This window comes from Pipistrellus kuhlii, unplaced genomic scaffold (genome assembly GCF_014108245.1).
Source record: "Pipistrellus kuhlii isolate mPipKuh1 unplaced genomic scaffold, mPipKuh1.p scaffold_m20_p_9, whole genome shotgun sequence".
Taxonomy (NCBI): Eukaryota; Metazoa; Chordata; class Mammalia; order Chiroptera; family Vespertilionidae; genus Pipistrellus; species Pipistrellus kuhlii.
Window position 1 is genome coordinate 63899639 of NW_023425595.1, and position 18067 is coordinate 63917705.

At 56.0% G+C, this 18067-nt stretch overlaps 1 protein-coding gene across 3 annotated transcripts in view; it reads left to right on the forward strand.

The window, feature by feature from the left end:
* Positions 1 to 4689: 4689 nt before the first annotated feature.
* Positions 4690 to 18067, forward strand: part of ZBTB16 (zinc finger and BTB domain containing 16) — a 184089-nt gene continuing 170711 nt past the window's right edge. The window contains exons 1-2 of one of the 3 annotated variants that reach the window (XM_036427821.2): positions 4690 to 4987; positions 7702 to 9069. In XM_036427821.2, coding sequence (XP_036283714.1) covers positions 7796 to 9069 — 1274 coding nt within the window. In that variant the 5' untranslated portion in view covers positions 4690 to 4987; positions 7702 to 7795. The remainder of the gene's footprint in view (positions 4988 to 7701; positions 9070 to 18067) is intronic. The other 2 variants (XM_036427819.2, XM_036427820.2) reach the window with 2 other exon arrangements.

Genomic DNA, 18067 nt, shown 5'->3' on the forward strand with positions numbered 1-18067 from the left:
TAGAAAAAGGCAAACACCAAAGAAACCTATTAACATGCCGAGTGGGGCAAAAGTAGGTTCCAAGTTATGAGTAAACGAAACAGTTTATTGTTGTATTACTTTCCATCTGAGCAACTGTAGGCCTACCTTTGCCCCATCCTAAATGCATTGAGGGCAAATTCGACACTGCCTAATTTTTTAAAATAATCCTTACGTGAGGATATCTTTCCCATTGATTTCTAGACAGAGTGAAAGGGAGGTAGGAGGGGGAGAGAGAAGCATTCATGTGAGAGAGACACATCGCTTGGTTGCCTCCCACATGAGCCCCTACTGGGGTTTGGGGGACCTGCAACCCAAGTACGTGCCCTTGATCACAATCGAACCTTGCCACCTTTTGGTCCACAGGTTGATGCTCTAACCACTGAGCAACCAGCCAGTACTCTGCCTAATTAAAAAAAAAAAAAATTGATTGATTTCACAGAGAGGGAGAAGGAGAGATAGAAACATCGACTGCCTCCCCTGCATGCCCCCTCCTGGGGATCCAGGCATGTGCCCTGATCTGGAATTGAACCGGAGGCGCTCAACCAATGAGCCACACTGAGCAAACTCAGTAATTTTTCACCCCATCTGCCTCTAGCTAAGAGATAGCTGCAATGATGATCTTGAAGTACTGTAAGGTCTTCCTGACAGCAGGAAAGGTCTGCTGTGTCTTCCTGCAGGGCCCCAGTGAGGTGATCTGAGAGTACTACCACGTCAGGTCCCCCCAGTGGCAGCCTGGAGCTCTCCGTTGTGATGGGCACTGCCTTCACTCTGGCTCCACCGCCAGCATCCTTCTCTGCAAATACTCTCTGCCCCGCTTATCATGAGGTTTGGGGAAATGCAAAGTAGCTTTTTCTCCCCACTGGTAGGAGTCCTTGACTTATTTATCACGGTTAGAAAGCTTACCTTTTTAAAAACTATTTCCAAATGAGGAGCTGGAATAAAACGCGTTGTTACAGTCTATTAATACTCAATTAGAATACTCAGAACCCCTCCTGGTAGCCTTCTTCCCGGGTGTCTGTTTAGGCCAAGTTTTATTGTAATTCAAAACTTCCTCCTCAACTTCCGCCTGCGATTTTGAGGAAGGCGGGAAAGAGCAGAGATCCTGGAGAATGTGTCTGTTTACCTCGGGGCCCGATTCCACGGACAGCTGTTTGGCCCTGTGCGGCACAGCACTTGGCCTTGGTGGAGAAGAGGAGGAAATGAAAAGCCTGGCTTCCCTAGTCTATCCCACTGGAGGCCGTATCGTCTAAGGTTAAGAACCCTGCAGTCAGAATTTAAGTCTCAGCTCTGATGTTTCATAAATTCTATAATCATGGATAACATACCTCTTATCTGCGGAAATGGGGGAATAATAGTACCTGCCTGAATAGGGCTGTCACATGCATTAAATAAAACAGCATAGGCCAGGTGTTAAGGTTCCCAGATAGTGCTCAGAGGCGTTATTGTTCCTACTGTTCCTCCCTGTAAGATCCCTTAGACCTACACACCCTCCTTTTCCACAAGCGGCACTCTGGCCGGTTGCTATCAGTGGGCGGTATGTGAATAAAAGGGGAAGATTCAGCAGTGGAATCCCATCCAAAGGTGAAATCATCTGTTCCCTTGTCTCCAGCATGACCTCCCTCCAGGCTGAGGGATCATCTATTTTTAGGACTGGTGTCCCAGCTTCCTGAAAAAAAGGAAAGCCCTGGCTGGTGTGGCTCAGTCTGTCAGGGCATCGTCCCCACTACCAAGAGGTAGGGGGTTTAATTCCAGGTCAGGACACATAGTCAGGTTTCGGGTTCCATCCCAGTTGGGTGTGTACAGATGGTGTCAGCCAATCCATGTTCCTCTCTCTCCCTCTTCCCCTCTCTCTCAAATAAATAGAAAAGGAAAAAGAAATCAGCACAGCCGAAACTGTTTTGGCTCAGTGGTAGAGGTCCCAGGTTCGATTCTGGTCAAGGGCATGTACGTTGGTTGCGGGCACATCCCCAGTAGGGGGTGTGCAAGAGGCAGCTGGTCGATGTTTCTCTCTCATCGACGTTTCTAGCTCTCTATCTCTCTCCCCTCCTCTCTGTAAAAAATCAATAAAATGTATTTTTTTAAAAAAGAAAAGAAACCAGCATAAATATATATGAGAGGGAGAGAAAGAGAGGGAGAGCGCGCTTGTAATTTTCCATCCTGCTTGCTTTAGGTGCTGCCATATGAAATCTCTGACCTGGGGCTTCTCATCAGCCTTTCCGGGCCCCAAGGACACAGCTCTGGCTGAAAACGGTGCCAGTTTTGGTGGTGTGGCTGCTGTTGCTGCTATCTGGGCCCAGTAAACCTTATCAAACTGCTATGCGGCCGGCCTCCAGTGCCAAGTGGAAATGCTCAGAGCCCAGCGCTGGCATGCAGCCTGCCTTCCTCCTTTTTGTTACCTTCCCCACCTCTTAAACTCAGACATCAATCTCTCTTTAACACTTACTAACAAGGGCCGGGCTTTTTAATGGCAGAGTTTATGAAGCAAGGGAGATTTTCACGTAGAGTGAGTATGGTATGGCGGTGGGGGAGTCCGAGCCACGGAGGAACTGTTCTTTCTCTCTCATTGTTCCTGGAGGTTCTCTTCCTCTGACTTGAGGATTAATAGGCCTAGGACCAAGTGCTAAGGGTGTGCTTCTCCTGAGACTGCATTTGGGAGCGGCTGGCAGTGGTGTGGACAGCCGGGCCGCACCCTTCAGAAGGCACCAGGAACCCAGAGTGAGGATTCCCTATTTCCCTGGTGAGGCAGTGGGAGAGCCTTTTCTCCTCTTCTGGCGTCTCTCCCCATTTGCTCTCCTTGCAGACCAGTTTTCTTAAGTTTCTTGAAATCTCTTTCCTCTTACAGACTGCATAGTCTTCGGCTAGAAAAGTTGTCTATGACAGGATTGCTCTTTTAAAAAAAATGTATTTTTTAATTTATTTTTATTTTTTATTTTTAACAGAGAGGGAGAGCTAGAAACATCATGAGAGAGAAACATCGACCAGCTGCCTTCTGCATACCCCCTACTGGGGATGTGCCCGCAACCAAGGTACATGCCCTTGATGGAATCGAACCTGGGACCCTTGAGTCCGCTCTATCCACTGAAACACACCGCTCAGGGCTGGGTTGCTCTTTATTGTTAATGAAAAGGACCCCCAGGGCCTGGGCTTTCCCGGGCACCAGGCAGGCATTGCGGTTCTAAGTGGCTTCTCTGTCCCTGGCTGCTCTCTCCCCTCCCTGGACCCTGCAGGTCCCAGCCCTGCTTGGAGAGGAGAGGGGCAGGAGCGGTGCTGGCTGGGGTGGCCCTGCCTGTCCTGGGACTCCCCCATTAGCAATCCTGGGAACCCAGATCGGTTGATTTGTAGACTCTGCCTTCTGGGCTTTCGCCCCCGGACGCGGAGTTTCGTCTCCGGTTGGCTTCTGCCACCTTCCTTGACCCCGCAGGTCCTGGGCCGGACTCTCCGTCGGGCGCGGTGCCGGAGGCGCACATCGGGAGGCGATTACACGTGAGGAGAGCGGAAGCCCTTTGACCCGCCTGCGTGCCAGGGACGGAATGCGGGGAAACTCGGCTTTGCTACGACCGCATGACCTCGGGGGCTGACTGTCCACAGACCTAGAGCCGGGCCTCCCCACCCCACTCCCGCCATCACCCCCACCCCCGCCTCTGCTCCTGATCGCCAGTCGGTCACCTCTGCCTTCACGCAGCTGCGCGCTTCCAGCTCTTTTGCCTCCTACCATCGCCACGCTGCAGGGGAAGGGGCAGGAGGGGGCTCCGCGAGGCCAAGGAGGACGGATTGCTTCGGTGGCTCTACCCCCAGGTGAGTGATCTCCGCTCTGAAGTGGAGCGGCCCGCCGGCAGGGGGCGCTCTTCGGGCCGGCACTGGGCGAGCTTGCACCGCCGCCCGGAGACGGCGGGGAGCGGGGCGCAGCTCTCGGGAACCGTCTCCAACCCGGTCACTTTGGGGGCACAGCCGAGGGCACGCGCGAGCCTGAGGAGGATAAAAGTTTCCCTTAGGGATCGCGACAGCCCAGCTCGGACTGCTGGCTGCCTCCGGGGACGGGCCCCGCGGACCCTCAGCCACTTGGCTCGCCGGGGCCCGCGAACCCTGCGCCCGGAGGCGTCCCGCAACTCGGTAACCGTAACCGCTCCCCGCACAGGGACACCCGGCGGCCGGCAGGCAGGCATGCAGGGCCTGGGCTCGGGCGGGGGTGGGCGACCTTCCCAAACCGACCTCGGGTTACGGGGTGCAGCCCTGAGCCCTGAGCAAAAGTGAAAGGCGAGATGGCACGCACGGAACTGGGGCAAACCTTGGAGCCCGGGACGGAGCTCTCCTCCCGAAGCAGCAGGGGCGAGACCGCGTCCGGGGGAGATGAAAAACCCGGGAGCTGGAAACGGGGGCGGGGAGGCTGGCCCCGCAACTCATCTCTGCTGCCCCGCCGAGGGCTCCGAGCCCCGGGCACAGTCCTCCGAGAGCTCCTCGCCTCCCGGCTCGGCCGGGGACGGCGGCCGCCGCCGCCCCAGCAGCAGCTAGATGTCAGGCGAAGCCCGGCGCCCGGCGCGGAGGGGAGGGCGGGGCGGGGCGCGGAGGGGAGGGGAGAGGAGAGGAGGGGCGGGAGCGCGCGCCCAGCGCGGGGGAGGTGTGCGGGGGGTGGGGACGGGCCGAGCCGGGGGACAGCGGGCGGGGGAGGGGGGAGCTGTGGGCAGCGAGCCCGGCCCCGCCGCCAGCACTAAAGATGGAGAGGCGCCGGGGCCTCGCAGGGGAGGGGGCTCGGCGTTGACGTGGGACGCGGCGGAGGCGCCGGGGCCGGTGGTGATTTGCTAACCTCGCGGCAGAGAGGAGTTGAGGGCGATGAGAGCGGGCACTGCGAACTGCCGGGCTTCGCCGCCGCTGCCGCCGTGACACCGAGAGCAACAGTTCCCCGCCGCCCGCTCCCGGCGCCCGCACCCCCGGCGGCGCGCACGCCCACCCGGCGCCCGGCGCGGCCGCGGTGAGTCGGGGGGTCGCGGAGGGGCGCGCTGCCCGGGAGAGCCTCTGCCGCGGCGCCCGCCCGGGGCTGCCGAGGTCCGGGGGGCGCGTTCGCTCTGGCCACTCGGCGCCGGGCTTGAGCCTGGTTTTATCCGGCCAGTTCCCTTCCCGCTGCAGCCGCCGCCGCCGCCGCTGCCGCTGGTTGGGGTCGAGTAGAAGGGGGAGCCCCGGCTGTCAGCTTAGGCACAGCTGCCACCCCAACCTTTCCCCTCCAGGGCACAGCCGGGGTGAGAGGTGGGGGGCCGAGCGGTCCTCGGGGACGGAGGGCGGTAGCGGAGGGCTGGGGATCACGCGGCTTTGTGCCGCGGGGTGCTGGCGGGGGTGCCGCGGGGGGCCGGCGGGGGGCCGGGAGGGAGCGGTGGGTGCTCCTGTGTATGCGGACCCGGGCGCGGGCGCGGGCGAGCGAGGGCTGTGGCTCATGTGCGTGTGTATTCGCCGGCCGTTCGGGAAGCTATCACCGGAGGATCCGAGGAGTGGATCTGGGGGCGGAGGGGAGCAGGGCTGGGACTCGCTTGCGTTTTGTTTCTCTTTGGAAAACGTGGTGGGTCCTTTTTTTTTTTCTTGATCAGACTTGGTCCCCTCTTTTTTCAGGAGGGCGGGCGGCCGCGGCGGAGCTCGCAGCGCCCGGGGCTCCGGGCCCTGCCCGGCACCCGGCGGGACCGGCCGTGACGCCGGCGCCGCGGTGCGCTCCCGGCCGCGCTCGGTGGGTGCCGGGCTCTGCACCTGATGCGTCCGGGCGCCTCTCCCCCCGGCGCGCCCGCCGCTCGCCCTCGCGGCCCCGGGTCCCTCCCGCGGGCGCTGGAAAGGCGCACGGTCTCCCCGCACGCGGGCCCCGGGAGCGGAGCCCCCCGCCTCCTCCGTGCGGACCCCCTCCCCGCTCCCCGGGACGCGCGCGCGGGGCCGGGGCCGGCTCACCGCTGCTGGCGGCGCCGGCCCGCGGCCGGGTATCCTGCCCTTCGCGCCCGGGGGTCACGGCCCCGGGTCGGCGAGTGAGAGAGGGCCGGCCGATCCCTTCTTGCCTTTCCTCCCACCGCTCTCGGTGGGGCTTTTGTGTGTCCCCTTCGCGGCGAGGCGGTCCACCTCCTCCCGGCTCCTGCCCCGGAGCCCGGCCCTCCCGCGCGGACATCTAGCTTTTCGCCGGGGGGGTCCCTTTTGCTTTTCCTCTCCCCTAGACCGGCTCCCTTCCTTTCTGCCCTCTGGATCCCCGGGAAAAGTTGCTTCTCCAAGTTTGCCGAAGTCGCCTCCCGGCCTCCGTGGGGGCGGCTGGGAGCGGGGTGTGTGAGCGCGCGGAGGATCCCCGGAGCTCCGGCGGGTGAGCGCCCGCTTTCCTCCGCTCCGCCGGGGCGGGCGCTGCCGCGGGCGCCGCCGGGACCGCCGCGCTGAGCCGCCCGCGGCCGGAGGGACGGCCGGCTGACGGAGGGCACCCTGATTTCCCTGGGGACCCAAGGAGCTTGTTTTGGGGAAGGAATTCAGTTGCCCAGCTTCCGTTCTTTGCATTGCTCTCGGAAACCCCTAAGTAGTCTGTGGAAAAGCCATATAGGCGAGGATGAATGGCCCCAGTTCCCACACCAGGCTGGGCAGCCAGCGGTCTGGATGAGACACAGTCCTGCCTTTTCTGCCGGAGCTTTTGGCTCTGGAACCCGTAGGGCTCCTGCTGGGGGCGTTGAGAGGTTTAGGGGGAACCTTTGCTCCCAGTTCATTTCTGGACCACAGCAAGGCAGGGCTGGAGGGAACTCGGCCTTTGAGGTCTTTTAAGTCTTTAAACGGGTTGGGGGGAGAGGGCTGGTCCCCAAAGCCCCAGAGCCCTGTTATTGATCCCCAACAGCTTGCTGTGGGGCAGGTCTTTGTCTCCCAGCCCTGTCTTCCCTTCATACTGGTTGTAATCCGCACCATAGATGCTGGTGCCAGTGTCCCTTCCAGCACCGGGAGCCGTGCCCAGCAGCAGTTGCTGCTCCTGGTCACAGGACTGGCCCACTCCAGAGAGCCGGTGGGACACGCTTGGAGTTCATATGCCTAGATTACACTCCTGGCTCCAGGGGTCCATACTTCCTATCCTCTCCCTCAGGTTCTCCACGGCCTGCCCTACATGTCATAGATCCTCTTGTCCACCGGGCAGCGTGGGCAGGGGCTAGCGAGGCACCTTATGTAAGTGTGCGCCCATGTGCTAGGATGGGGCTGGAGACCAGCCCTTGCCCTTGGGTTTCTGTGGGCCAGACTGCAGGCTGCTAGCCCAGCCAGGCTTGGCTGTGCTCCTGGGGCTGCCACAGGGAAGCAGGGCTGGTCTTGAAGGTGAAGTTTGCTGAAGGGGGGGTTCAAAGTGAAATGGAGGGCTTACATGGACTGAAGGAAGTGGCTCAGTTCTTACTGATTTTCAGTAAGTGCTGGCACCTCCTCCTCACATGTTGGCCTGGCACAGGACCCCTGCCCACCCACCACTCTTAGACTTAAGACCAGGGATTCGAGGACTCCATTGTCATTTTCATCTTCTTCTTCATCAAACAGCGAATTGGGCCTATATTATTAGGAAACCCCTTCCCCTCTGTTAAAGTCTCCAGGATGCTCTTGCTAGCTGAATGAGGGTGGTTGTATTGTTTGAATGCTTACTTTTAGGGACATTGACTAACCTACCTTTTCTTCTGTCATCTCTTTTGCCTCTTCCCCCTTCCTCCCTTCTAGCCCTCTCCACTGGCCCACGAAACTCGGCCTGCCCCACCACGCTCGCAGAGCCCGGAAGGAAAGAGAGCCTCATGCCTAAGCCGCGGGGAGCGCCATGGATCTGACGAAGATGGGCATGATCCAGCTGCAGAACCCCAGCCACCCCTCGGGGCTCCTGTGCAAGGCCAACCAGATGCGGCTGGCCGGGACGCTGTGCGACGTGGTCATCATGGTGGACAGCCAGGAGTTCCACGCCCACCGGACCGTGCTGGCCTGCACCAGCAAGATGTTTGAGATCCTCTTCCACCGCAACAGCCAGCACTACACGCTGGACTTCCTCTCGCCAAAGACTTTCCAGCAGATCCTGGAGTACGCCTACACGGCCACGCTGCAGGCCAAGGCGGAGGACCTGGATGACCTGCTATACGCCGCCGAGATCTTGGAAATCGAGTACCTGGAGGAGCAGTGCCTGAAGATCCTGGAGACCATCCAGGCCACCGACGACAATGACACGGAGGCCACCATGGCGGACGGCGGGGTGGAGGAAGAGGAGGACCGCAAGGCCCGGTACCTCAAGAACATCTTCATCTCGAAGCATTCCAGCGAGGAGAGCGGGTACGCCGGCGTGGCTGCGCAGAGCCTCCCCGGGCCCATGGCGGACCAGAGCCCGTCCGTGTCCACCTCGTTCGGTCTCTCCGCCATGAGTCCCACCAAGGCTGCTGTGGACAGTTTGATGACCATTGGACAGTCTCTCCTGCAGGGAACCCTTCAGCCCCCTGCAGGGCCCGACGAACCTGCTCTGGCCGGGGCTGGGCGGCTCCCTGGGGTAGTGGAGGTGAAGACGGAGATGATGCAGGTGGACGAGGTGCCCGGCCAGGACAGCCCTGGGACAGCCGAGTCCAGCATTTCAGGCGGGTTGGGGGACAAGGTTGAGGAAAGGGGCAAAGAGGGGCCCGGGACCCCAACTCGGAGCAGCGTCATCACCAGTGCGAGGGAGCTGCACTACGGGCGCGAGGAGAGCGCCGAGCAGCTGCCCACCCCCGTGGAGGCCGGCCAGGGCCCCCTCGGCCGACAGGAGCACCTGGCGCCCACGGCGGAGAAACATCTGGGCGTCTACTCCGTGCTGCCCAACCACAAGGCCGACTCCGTGCTGAGCATGCCGTCGTCGGTGTCCTCAGGGCTGCACGTGCAGGTGCAGCCCGCCCTGGCCGTGTCCATGGACTTCAGCACCTATGGGAGCCTGCTGCCGCAGGGCTTCATCCAGAGGGAGCTGTTCAGCAAGCTGGGCGAGCTGGCCGTGGGCATGAAGGCGGAGAGCCGGACCCTCGGGGAGCCGTGCAGCGTGTGCGGGGTGGATCTCCCCGACAACGAGGCTGTGGAGCAGCACAGGTAGGCCTCTCCCTGGTCCCACTGTCTCCCGGCCCAAACCTCCGATCCTGGCAGCCTGCCTTCGGACCTGGGTGCTCCCAAGTCCTGGTGCCCGACTCCTTGTGCTCCCTGCTATTTGTAAAAAACAAAACAAAAAACAAAACCAAAAAACCCCCACGTCTTTCTAAGTCTTGGGACTGGGGTGTGCTTTCCAAGTGTGGTGAGGGGCCTAGGATATTTCTTAAGTGTTGGGGAATGTGTGGACCCAGATCTTACCAGGCTCTTGGCTCTTGCTGCTTGTTCTGCTGTTGGACCTGTTCTCCTTTGCCTGGAGTGACTGATAAAGGGGAGGGGGGGAAGAAGGAAGAGGGGATTGAGGATGAAGGTCTCCCACGGCCTGGATCTGGCCATGTCGCCCGGTTTCAGGTACCCGGTTCCCATCGGTCTCTGCCTAGGCAGGCCGCCTGCAGCTCAGGAGGATGGGAGGGGCCGGATGCTGCTTAAGGCGCTGGAGCAGCTGCCTGTCTGTCTGAACGTCATTCCTGGTGAACGTTCATCACCAGGAACCTGGCTTCCTCTAGCCCTTCTCATTCTCTCTTTCCAGAAGCACATTTAGAAGGAGCCGATTTACGTTATTAATCCAGGGGGAGGGATGGGTATGGGAGATGTGGGGCCAGCATTGGCTTCCTCTGGCTTCTGGCCCTTCTCTGTGAACTAACCATCCACTGAGCTCCTAGGACATGTCTGGTCCTGTGCTAAGTGCTTGCTGTGGAGTCACATGTTGGTTACGACCCTCTGAGGTGCAGGCCGTGTGCTGCTTTCACATGGGAAGACACCGAGACCTTTCACCAGGATCTCAGAGAGAGGAGGAGGCAGAGCTGGGTTCAGATTCAGCTCTTTACCCCTTGGCACGTTGGAGCCATTCAGTCCTGAAGAGGACTGTGCCGCTAGCACAGACGCTCTGAGAGTTACTCACCAGTAGGGTTTGGTGTCAGCCTGCATCTGTCATAAGGGCATGCCCATCATTTCCCCTGCCGCCCCGGGTCTGATAGGTGGGATGGAGAAGTCCAGTTTCTGTCCTCATTGTGGTAACATTGGCCTGTGTGCCCTGTTGCCTGCTCTCGGTCTGTTCTTGGGGGATCCGCACTTTTGCACTCCTTTCTGTCTACCCCGTTCCTCATTTCTCATTGGTGTAGGAGGGGATGTGACTGAGGAGGTGTGGGGAGCGGGGGAGGCGTCTGCAGGTTTGTCTGATGACCCCAAGCTGAGCCGGATTGTGACAGTGACAATACCTCGCTGTGGTGCTGAGGGCTCCTTACCTTGTGGAAAGGGCCGCCGAGCTCAGTGTTAGCGGATTTTTCCGGTGGCTGCGGAAAAACAGCCACCGCTAAGGTGTGGCTCGATGCTTGTGCCGCTCAGAAGTAGACCGAGGTAGTGTTTGTTTTTGCTCAAACTTTCCTAAAGAGGAAACCCGCTCCTCAAACGTGACCCGGTAGGCTTCTCGTCTTCTCCGGATGTGAGTTGTTTCAGTGATGGGCTGTGCGAAGTGGGCTCCGGTGGAAAGGAAATGAGTTGCTGGCTCTGCAGGCCCGGCTGCCTCTCTCCTGGAGAGGCCACCAAGCCGCCACCCTCCCAGGACTCCCACGTTCCCGTCCTGGGGGCCCTGCACCCCCTGGGAGGGGCTGGGGCCTGGCGGTGCGATACTCCATAAGTCTTGTGTTACTTTTTTTTTAGTATATATTTTATTGATTTTTCACAGAGAGGAGGAGAGAGGGATAGAAAGTTAGAAACCGATGAGAGAGAATCATCGATCAGCTGCCTCTTACACACCCCCCACAGGGGATGTGCCTGCAACCAAGGTACATGCCCTTGACCGGAATCGAACCCGGGACCTTTCAGTCCACAGGCTGACGCTCTGTCCACTGAGCCAAACCGGTTTCGGCGCCTTGTGTTACTTTTATTTATTTATTAAAAAAATACTTTCCCTGTGTTACTTTTTTAAACGGAGGTGGTTGGCAGGGTGTGGCGCTGAATTAATGAAGTAATAGCTAGAAGTCCCTAGAGCTGTGACAGGACCCAGTAACGGTGTGGGTGACGAACTGACCCCCTGTCCCCGTCCTGTTTGTGTCTCACGTCTGCCTGACCCCATTGGACCCGAGCTTCAGCGCTAGTGTCCACAGCGCGGCCGTCCGTGGGGCGTGGGGCTGGGCTGGCTGCGGGCGTTGTGGGGAGCGGCCCTGTCCGCGGACTTGGGGTGCTGAGGGGCTGGTCCTGGGCCCTCGGTGGCAGGCTGTGGGCTGCTGACATGGAGAATGCGCTTTGACTGAGGGTGGAGAGTGAGCTGCTGCAGCCCGGGAACCAGGGGCTGGGGCAGTGCGGGGCGGGAAGCTAGGAGGCTCTAAAGAGACCAAGGAGGGCACCACGCTCCTGCGATGCCGGCCCTCCTCAGACTGGCAGCCTTTCAGCTCCTGGTCAGACAGCCTTACCCCCTCTCTCTCCGTCTCAGAGCTCCTAGATGGAGGTGCCACTTCCCTACTTCCTCTGGTTCTCTGTTCCTCCCCCACATCCCAACTACCAGCAAAAACAGAAACAACACAACACCGGGAGACTGGAATTGGCAATACTATAGCAGCGATGAGTGTAGTGAAATAACAGGCGGCAGATTTATTTTAATTTTAAATACGTTTTTACTGTTTTCAGAGAGGAAGGGAGAGGGAGATAGAAACATCAGTGACGATCACTGAATTGGCTGGGGATGGGGCCCACAACTGGGGCATGTGCCGTGGCCGGGAATCGAACTGTGAACTCCTGGTTCACAGGTTGAGGCACAACCACTGAGCCATGCCAGTTGGACAGGTTTTATTTTATTTATTTATTTATTCAGTCTTTTTTTAAAAAAAACTTTATTTAAATTCTTTATTGTTTAAAGTATTACATAAGTTTCTCCCTTCACCCATTGACCTCTCCCCAGCCACTCTCAACCCCCAGCACATGCTCTCACCCCCCTACTGTTTGTATCCATTGGTTATGTTCATGTGCGTGCATACAAGTCCTTTGGTTGATCTCTTACCCCATCCCCCCATTTTATTTTTAGGCCCGTAGGCTAGTGTGTCGTAAAGGTTAAGTGCCTTGCAGTTGTTGGGGAGCAGAAGGGCATGGAGAGGAAGGAAGGGGAGATTGCTGGGAAAGGGGGCGGGAAGGAGAGCTTGTATGGAATGCCATCAGTAGGATTTCTCATGCCTTGGCCCCAAGCTGGTGAGAGAGGAGCCTGTTAACGTGACAGGAAGTTGGAAGGAAACTCCGTAGTGAAGTGGTGGTCCCCATATTGCTCGGTGAGATGTAAAAACAATGTCAGACATGGTCATGGGTTGGAGGAAAGGCCAGACAGAGACACTACCTGAATAAATCACATGGGGCTTACGTACCTAAGTATCCCTTTCTGTAAAAGGCAGAACAGTTATGTACCTAAATACCCTTTCTGTAAAAGTCAGAGGTTACGTACATACATACCCTTTCTGTAAAAGTCAGAACAGGTACATACCTAGATACCCTTTCTGTAAAAGTCAGAACAGTTATGTACCTAGATACCCTTTCTGTAAAAGTCAGAACAGTTACACACCTAAATACCCTTTCAGAAGGAAGTCAGGACAGTTAGAAGACCTGATTGGCAACATTCTCGGGCAGACAGAACAGCAAGCTTTGGGCTCCAAAACCTTCCCCAGGAGGCCTGCATCATAGAAGATACGACTGAAGGAGGGAGGGTGAGGTTGGGAGGGTCACAATACGCTTCTGGAAGACTGGAATCTCCCTCGAGGCTCAGTCTCTCTTCTTTCTCTTTCTCTTTGGAAAGGCTGGAGCAATTCTGCACATAGGCTTGTGGGCCAGACGCACCTTCTCATCCTCAGAGTTGCATACAAGTGTGATACGTATGTTGACTTAAGTGGAACACAGTCATCATTTGTAGCCCTCCGCCTCCCCAGGCTCATTTGGCCTGGTCATAAGATGTTTCCGAATTCAACGCTGCAGGATGGGAGTGGGATCTGGCTTCGTCGGAGTGCCAGACAAAAAGTGGTCTGCAAACTGTGGCCCTCGAGCCACATGAGGCTCTTTGGCCCCTTGAATGTGGGTGGCTCTTCCACAAAATGCGGCTTTTTGGCCCCTTGAATGTGGCTCTTCCACGGACTGGGCGAGTCTATTTTGAAGAAGTGGCGTTAGAAGAAGAAGTTTAAAAAATTGGGCTCTCAAAAGAAATTTCAGTTGTTGTACTGTTGATATTTGGCTCTGTTGACTAAGGAGTTTGCCGACCACTGCCTTAGGCCAGCTACAGTGTGTGTTCTGCACACAGAGTGGGATCTCTGGCCTGGCTCTCGCTCAGGGGCCAGAAGGAATGGTCTCAGCCAGCTCCCTCCCTGGGCCCAGCTCTAGGGTGCCTGGCCATATAGCTGCGGTGTCAGAGCTCTGCCTGGCCCTTTGCCTTGGTGTCTCTCGCGGGTGGCCAGTCGCTCTGTTTTTAGTCGGTGACCACGTAGAGGGCTCGTCGCCGTTGACCTTGGTTCTGGCCAGTTTGGGGAGTTTAGAAGTTGCCCTGAACTCTTGGCCGCTTTGCCTCATCCTACCAGCCTTAGTAAGGCACCTGTGGGGTCAAACCGAGTTCTGTTTGGAAAAGAGTATGCCGAGGAGCAATGGCGGCAGCAGCAGCAATAATGCTGCTATTGCCTCTTATCGGTTGTAGCACTTACTCCTTTGCAGAGCATCTTTAATGAAGTTGTGTTTCCTAATTAAAATCCTCCCCCAAGGAGAGACGGGTCCATCATCCCATATCTGCGATTGTGAAGTCCGAAGAATGCTGCTGATAGGTTCTTTGCAAGTTTGCCACAAACTCATTGAGTGGCAAAACCTTATGTGAACTGATGTGAGGCTATATTTATCCTGTCTATTTTGAATATTCATTTGTTTTGCTGCAAAAATATTAATGTGTTTGATTACAGAGTGCTTCCTTAACCCTCCTGGGACTGGGCAAACACCATCAGCCCCATAGTTCCTTTGTAAAATCGTACCAGTCGGGAGTTCTGAAGCCCCCCAGGGTTTTGGGTAAGGGGTTGAGGGCCATCAGCAGACGAGGAGAACGAGCCAGGAAGTGACTTGCCCACGGTTGCATAGCTATAAGTGGAGAGGACCAGCGCTGCCGAATTCGCAGCCCTGGTGCTCTCTGCCGGGCCATATAAGAACATGTGCACGCCATTTTGGGTCCGTTCCATCTGACCTAGTGTTTGGTTGCCAGCCCTGTCCCTGAGATGCCACCATAGGAGGCTGCTGCTATCTTCCTTGACGTCAATCCGAAAGGTCAGGTGGTGTCCAGCTCCTCTGAGGATCTATTTATGGCTCTTCTGTCATTCACAGATTTGCCCAAATCCTTTCTGAATCCATTTCTATTTCCAGGAAGTATCCTTTTGGGGGTGATGAATAACTCAAGCTTATAACCTCCTGAGCTCCTGGAAACCCAGTCTTTGGGAGAGGGCATCGGGTGTACAGAGGGGAGACTGGAGTGTCAGCTGCGGAGAGGCAGGCCTTGAGGCCCAGCCCTTTTTTATTTTTATTTTTTAATTTTTTTACTTTTTTCTTTTATTTTCTTCCTTCTTTTTTTTAAATTAAAAAAAATTATTTTTTATTTTTTTTTAAACTCTGGTCACCATTGTCAGTCTTTTTTTCTTTTCTTTTCATCCTGAGCTTTATTTTTTTCATTTGTAAACGTGGGCACTTGGACACACTGTTTCTGGATTGTTGAGCTCTTTACAAAGTAGTTCTTTCACCGCTGGTATACCACTTTCATCTTCATGAAGTCCTCTTGGTTCACTGAATTTTGCTCTGGTTTGGAGCCTGGATTCCAGCTAAAATATGGGGGCAGTTGGAGTCCAGTCTGCATGCTCTGATGTCATTCCTGCACACTGCAGCCTGCGTAGGGCTTCTGAGTCACCTGGGATTGAGGCTGAACTCTTGGAAATTTTGAAGACGATTTATTTTATTGCCAGTGGAGGAAGCTTGTATGCTCTTTCATCTCAGTGAGATGTTCCAGTTTGATTTGCCGTCCCTGTTGGCTGGTGCCGTGAGCTGCGGGAGGGAGCAGGGAGACAGCTTTAGTTCAGCCATACTTTCCCTCCCGCGTGTTCTAAGAACACTACTTATGAATCTAAGGTAGTGATTATCCTAAACTGTTAAAATTAAACTCCATTCACAGCTCTTTGATTTGTTGCTAATTCTGGAGAAAAAACATTTCCAATCACTTCAGTTTTGTAAATTAATGGCTTTAAAACACGTCCAACGGAAAGCCCAAGTGTGAGACTTCAGAGTCTTGCTAAATAAATATAGGTGTGTCTCAGTTTGTCCGTGGAGGGTTTTTGGATTTTCCACGGTAACAGGGTTTCTTAGTCAGGTTCTGTGTTGGCCATGTTCGGGGAGAGCCCGAGTCCATGGCAGTTATTCTGATAGAAAGAAAAATGTACTGTGGCATCCCCACTGCCCCACCTCCCACCCCACATTTTATTGATTGATGATTTAAAATATATTTTTATTGATTCTAAGAGAGGAAGAGAGAGGGAGAAAAAGATAGAAACATCAATAGTAAGAGGGAATCATTGATTGGCTGCCTCCTGCAGGACTAGGGATCGAACCCCAACCCGGGCATGTGCCCTGACTGGGAATCGAACCGTGACCTCCCGGTTCATAGGTTGATGCTCAACCACTGAGCCACCGCAGCCAGGGCCGCCCCACATTCTATACAGCATAAATGCATATTTTGAGCAAATGAGACTACTTTTGGCTCAGAACACCAATTTCACCATTTGCCAGCTGTGTGACTCAGGCTACCTTACCTGACCTCTCTGTGCCTGCTTAATTGTTTGTAAAATGGGAATAATAACAAACACCTGGTTTGCTATACGGATCAATTAGTAAATATTTGTAAAGTGCAAGGCATGTGGCACAGGGTGAGTGCTCCATATGTGTTTGCTATGGTTTTGTGTGTGTTTTTAATCCTTACCTGAGGATATTTTCTTTATTGACTTTTTTTTTTTTTTTTAAAGTGGAAGGGAGGGAGAGAAGGAGAGAAACATCAATGTGAGAGAGACGCATTGATTGGTTGCCTCCTGCATGCACCCTGATGGGGGCCGGTGATCAAACACGCAAACCCAGTTACATGCCCTTGATGGAGCATTCAAACCCATGACCCTTCAGTGTGTGGGCTGATACTCTAACCACTGGGCAACCCGCCAGGGCTGCTGCTGTGTTTTTGCTGCCGTTGTTGTGCAGCGAGTAGACTGGTGGTGCAAGGCGGAAAACATGTTTGTGTTGGTCCAGGGCCCACTTCTTCCCGGAGGCGTCAGTCCCGTCAGCACCATAGAAGCGGCAGCCGCGGGCCTGTGTGGGGCTGGTACACGGTGAGCGCCGGCTTTTCCCCAGAAATCGATCTCTTGTACCTTGGTGGCCAGGGTACTCTTTGTCCCATTGACCCGAGGCCTGGTGAGTCATCCCAGTTCCCATTTAAATTTAGCTGGGCCGCTCTCCAGCGTCGCCGCTCCCGGTGTCCTGTTGCTGCCCGCATGGCCAGCTTGCAGAGGCTGGGGGCACACCGCCACCCGCCTCGGAAGTCCGGGCTGAGGGTGCTGCGTGTTCCCGAGTGCCCTCCCTCTCCCCACCGCAGCGCAGCAGGGTTCTAAGGATGAATTCAGCAAGTGCTGTTTGGAGTGCTTGATACATGCCAGGGTCTGTGCTAAGCACATCTGTGGTCAGAGTCTTCCCAAACCCGAGGGCCACCCTATAAGGTGGGTATTAGTTTTGCATCTCAGATGGGCAGGGGAAGCACAGTGGTTAGTGGACTTGTCTGTGTAAGACAGGCAAGAGTGGCACAGGGCTTGTGCTCAGGCCTCCGGCTCCACTCGCCCTGTTCTCTCCATAACGCACTGCTTGGCCCTTTGGCCCCAGGTGAGGTCAGAAGGGGAGGGGAATGCAGGACGGCCACTCAGCTCGGGCTCCCTGCAGCCAGAGACCAGGAGGCTCCTGCTGCCGGGCCTGCTCCGGCCTGGCTGCGCCTGGGGCTGCCGCGGAGCGGAGCTGTGAGGGCGGCTCCCGCCAGGGCCCAGGTGTGTGGTGGTTGGGGCCAGTGAGGCCCAAGGACCCGCATCTACTGCCCTGTCTCTTCCTGACACTGAGGCCAGCTGCTCCAGATAGAGGCCTTTGTGCTGCCAGAAAAAAAGAAAGAAAAAGAAAAGAAAAAACAAAAAACACATCAAAAAACAAAAAAAGGAGAGAAAAAGAAACCCACTTGCAAAAATGAAAATTCCGTGCTGTTATTTCACGCCAGCCTAATCAGAAATTCCCCGTGCTACCGTTTCCCCTTAAAAGTCCCGTGTGCTTATTATACTGGCTTGCTCTGGGAAAACTACGTCTGGGTTTTGCCTACGTGAGGTTTAGCCCTGCAGCTGCAAAGGAGGGAATTTATTATCAGCTCGGAAACTTTGGCTGAAAACTTTGCAAAAAACTTGCTTAATTCTCAATTCCTAGCTCACTTTTGACTCTTGTCCTCAAGGCCTGATTTTCCTTTGCCCAGGAAGAGACTGTGTTCAGCTTCGCAGTAGGAAGATTCCAAGTTAGACGAGAGAGAGAACTTCCTGAAACCGGGGCGGGGGGGGGGGGGGGGGGTTTCATGGTGAAGTTACTAGACTTGGCCAGAGACATTTTGAGGAAGAGGAGGATGGTGGGCCAGCCGGAAATGGTTTTTAGAGTTTTCCCTGCTTTAGGGTCTTTTAGATCCTCCCGATATAATCTCAGGTGACCAGATGTCCCGCTTTTTGGCAGGACAGTCCTGGGACAAATCGTTAAAAATTGGGACTGTCCCGCCAAAAGCGGGATACGTCTGGTCACCTGAACACAGGCACACAAACGAACTGGCACCACCAGGCCCGCCAAGAGCAAGCCGGGTGCACCACCAGGCCCGAGGGAAGCGGGGCGAGGCACGGAGCCTGGC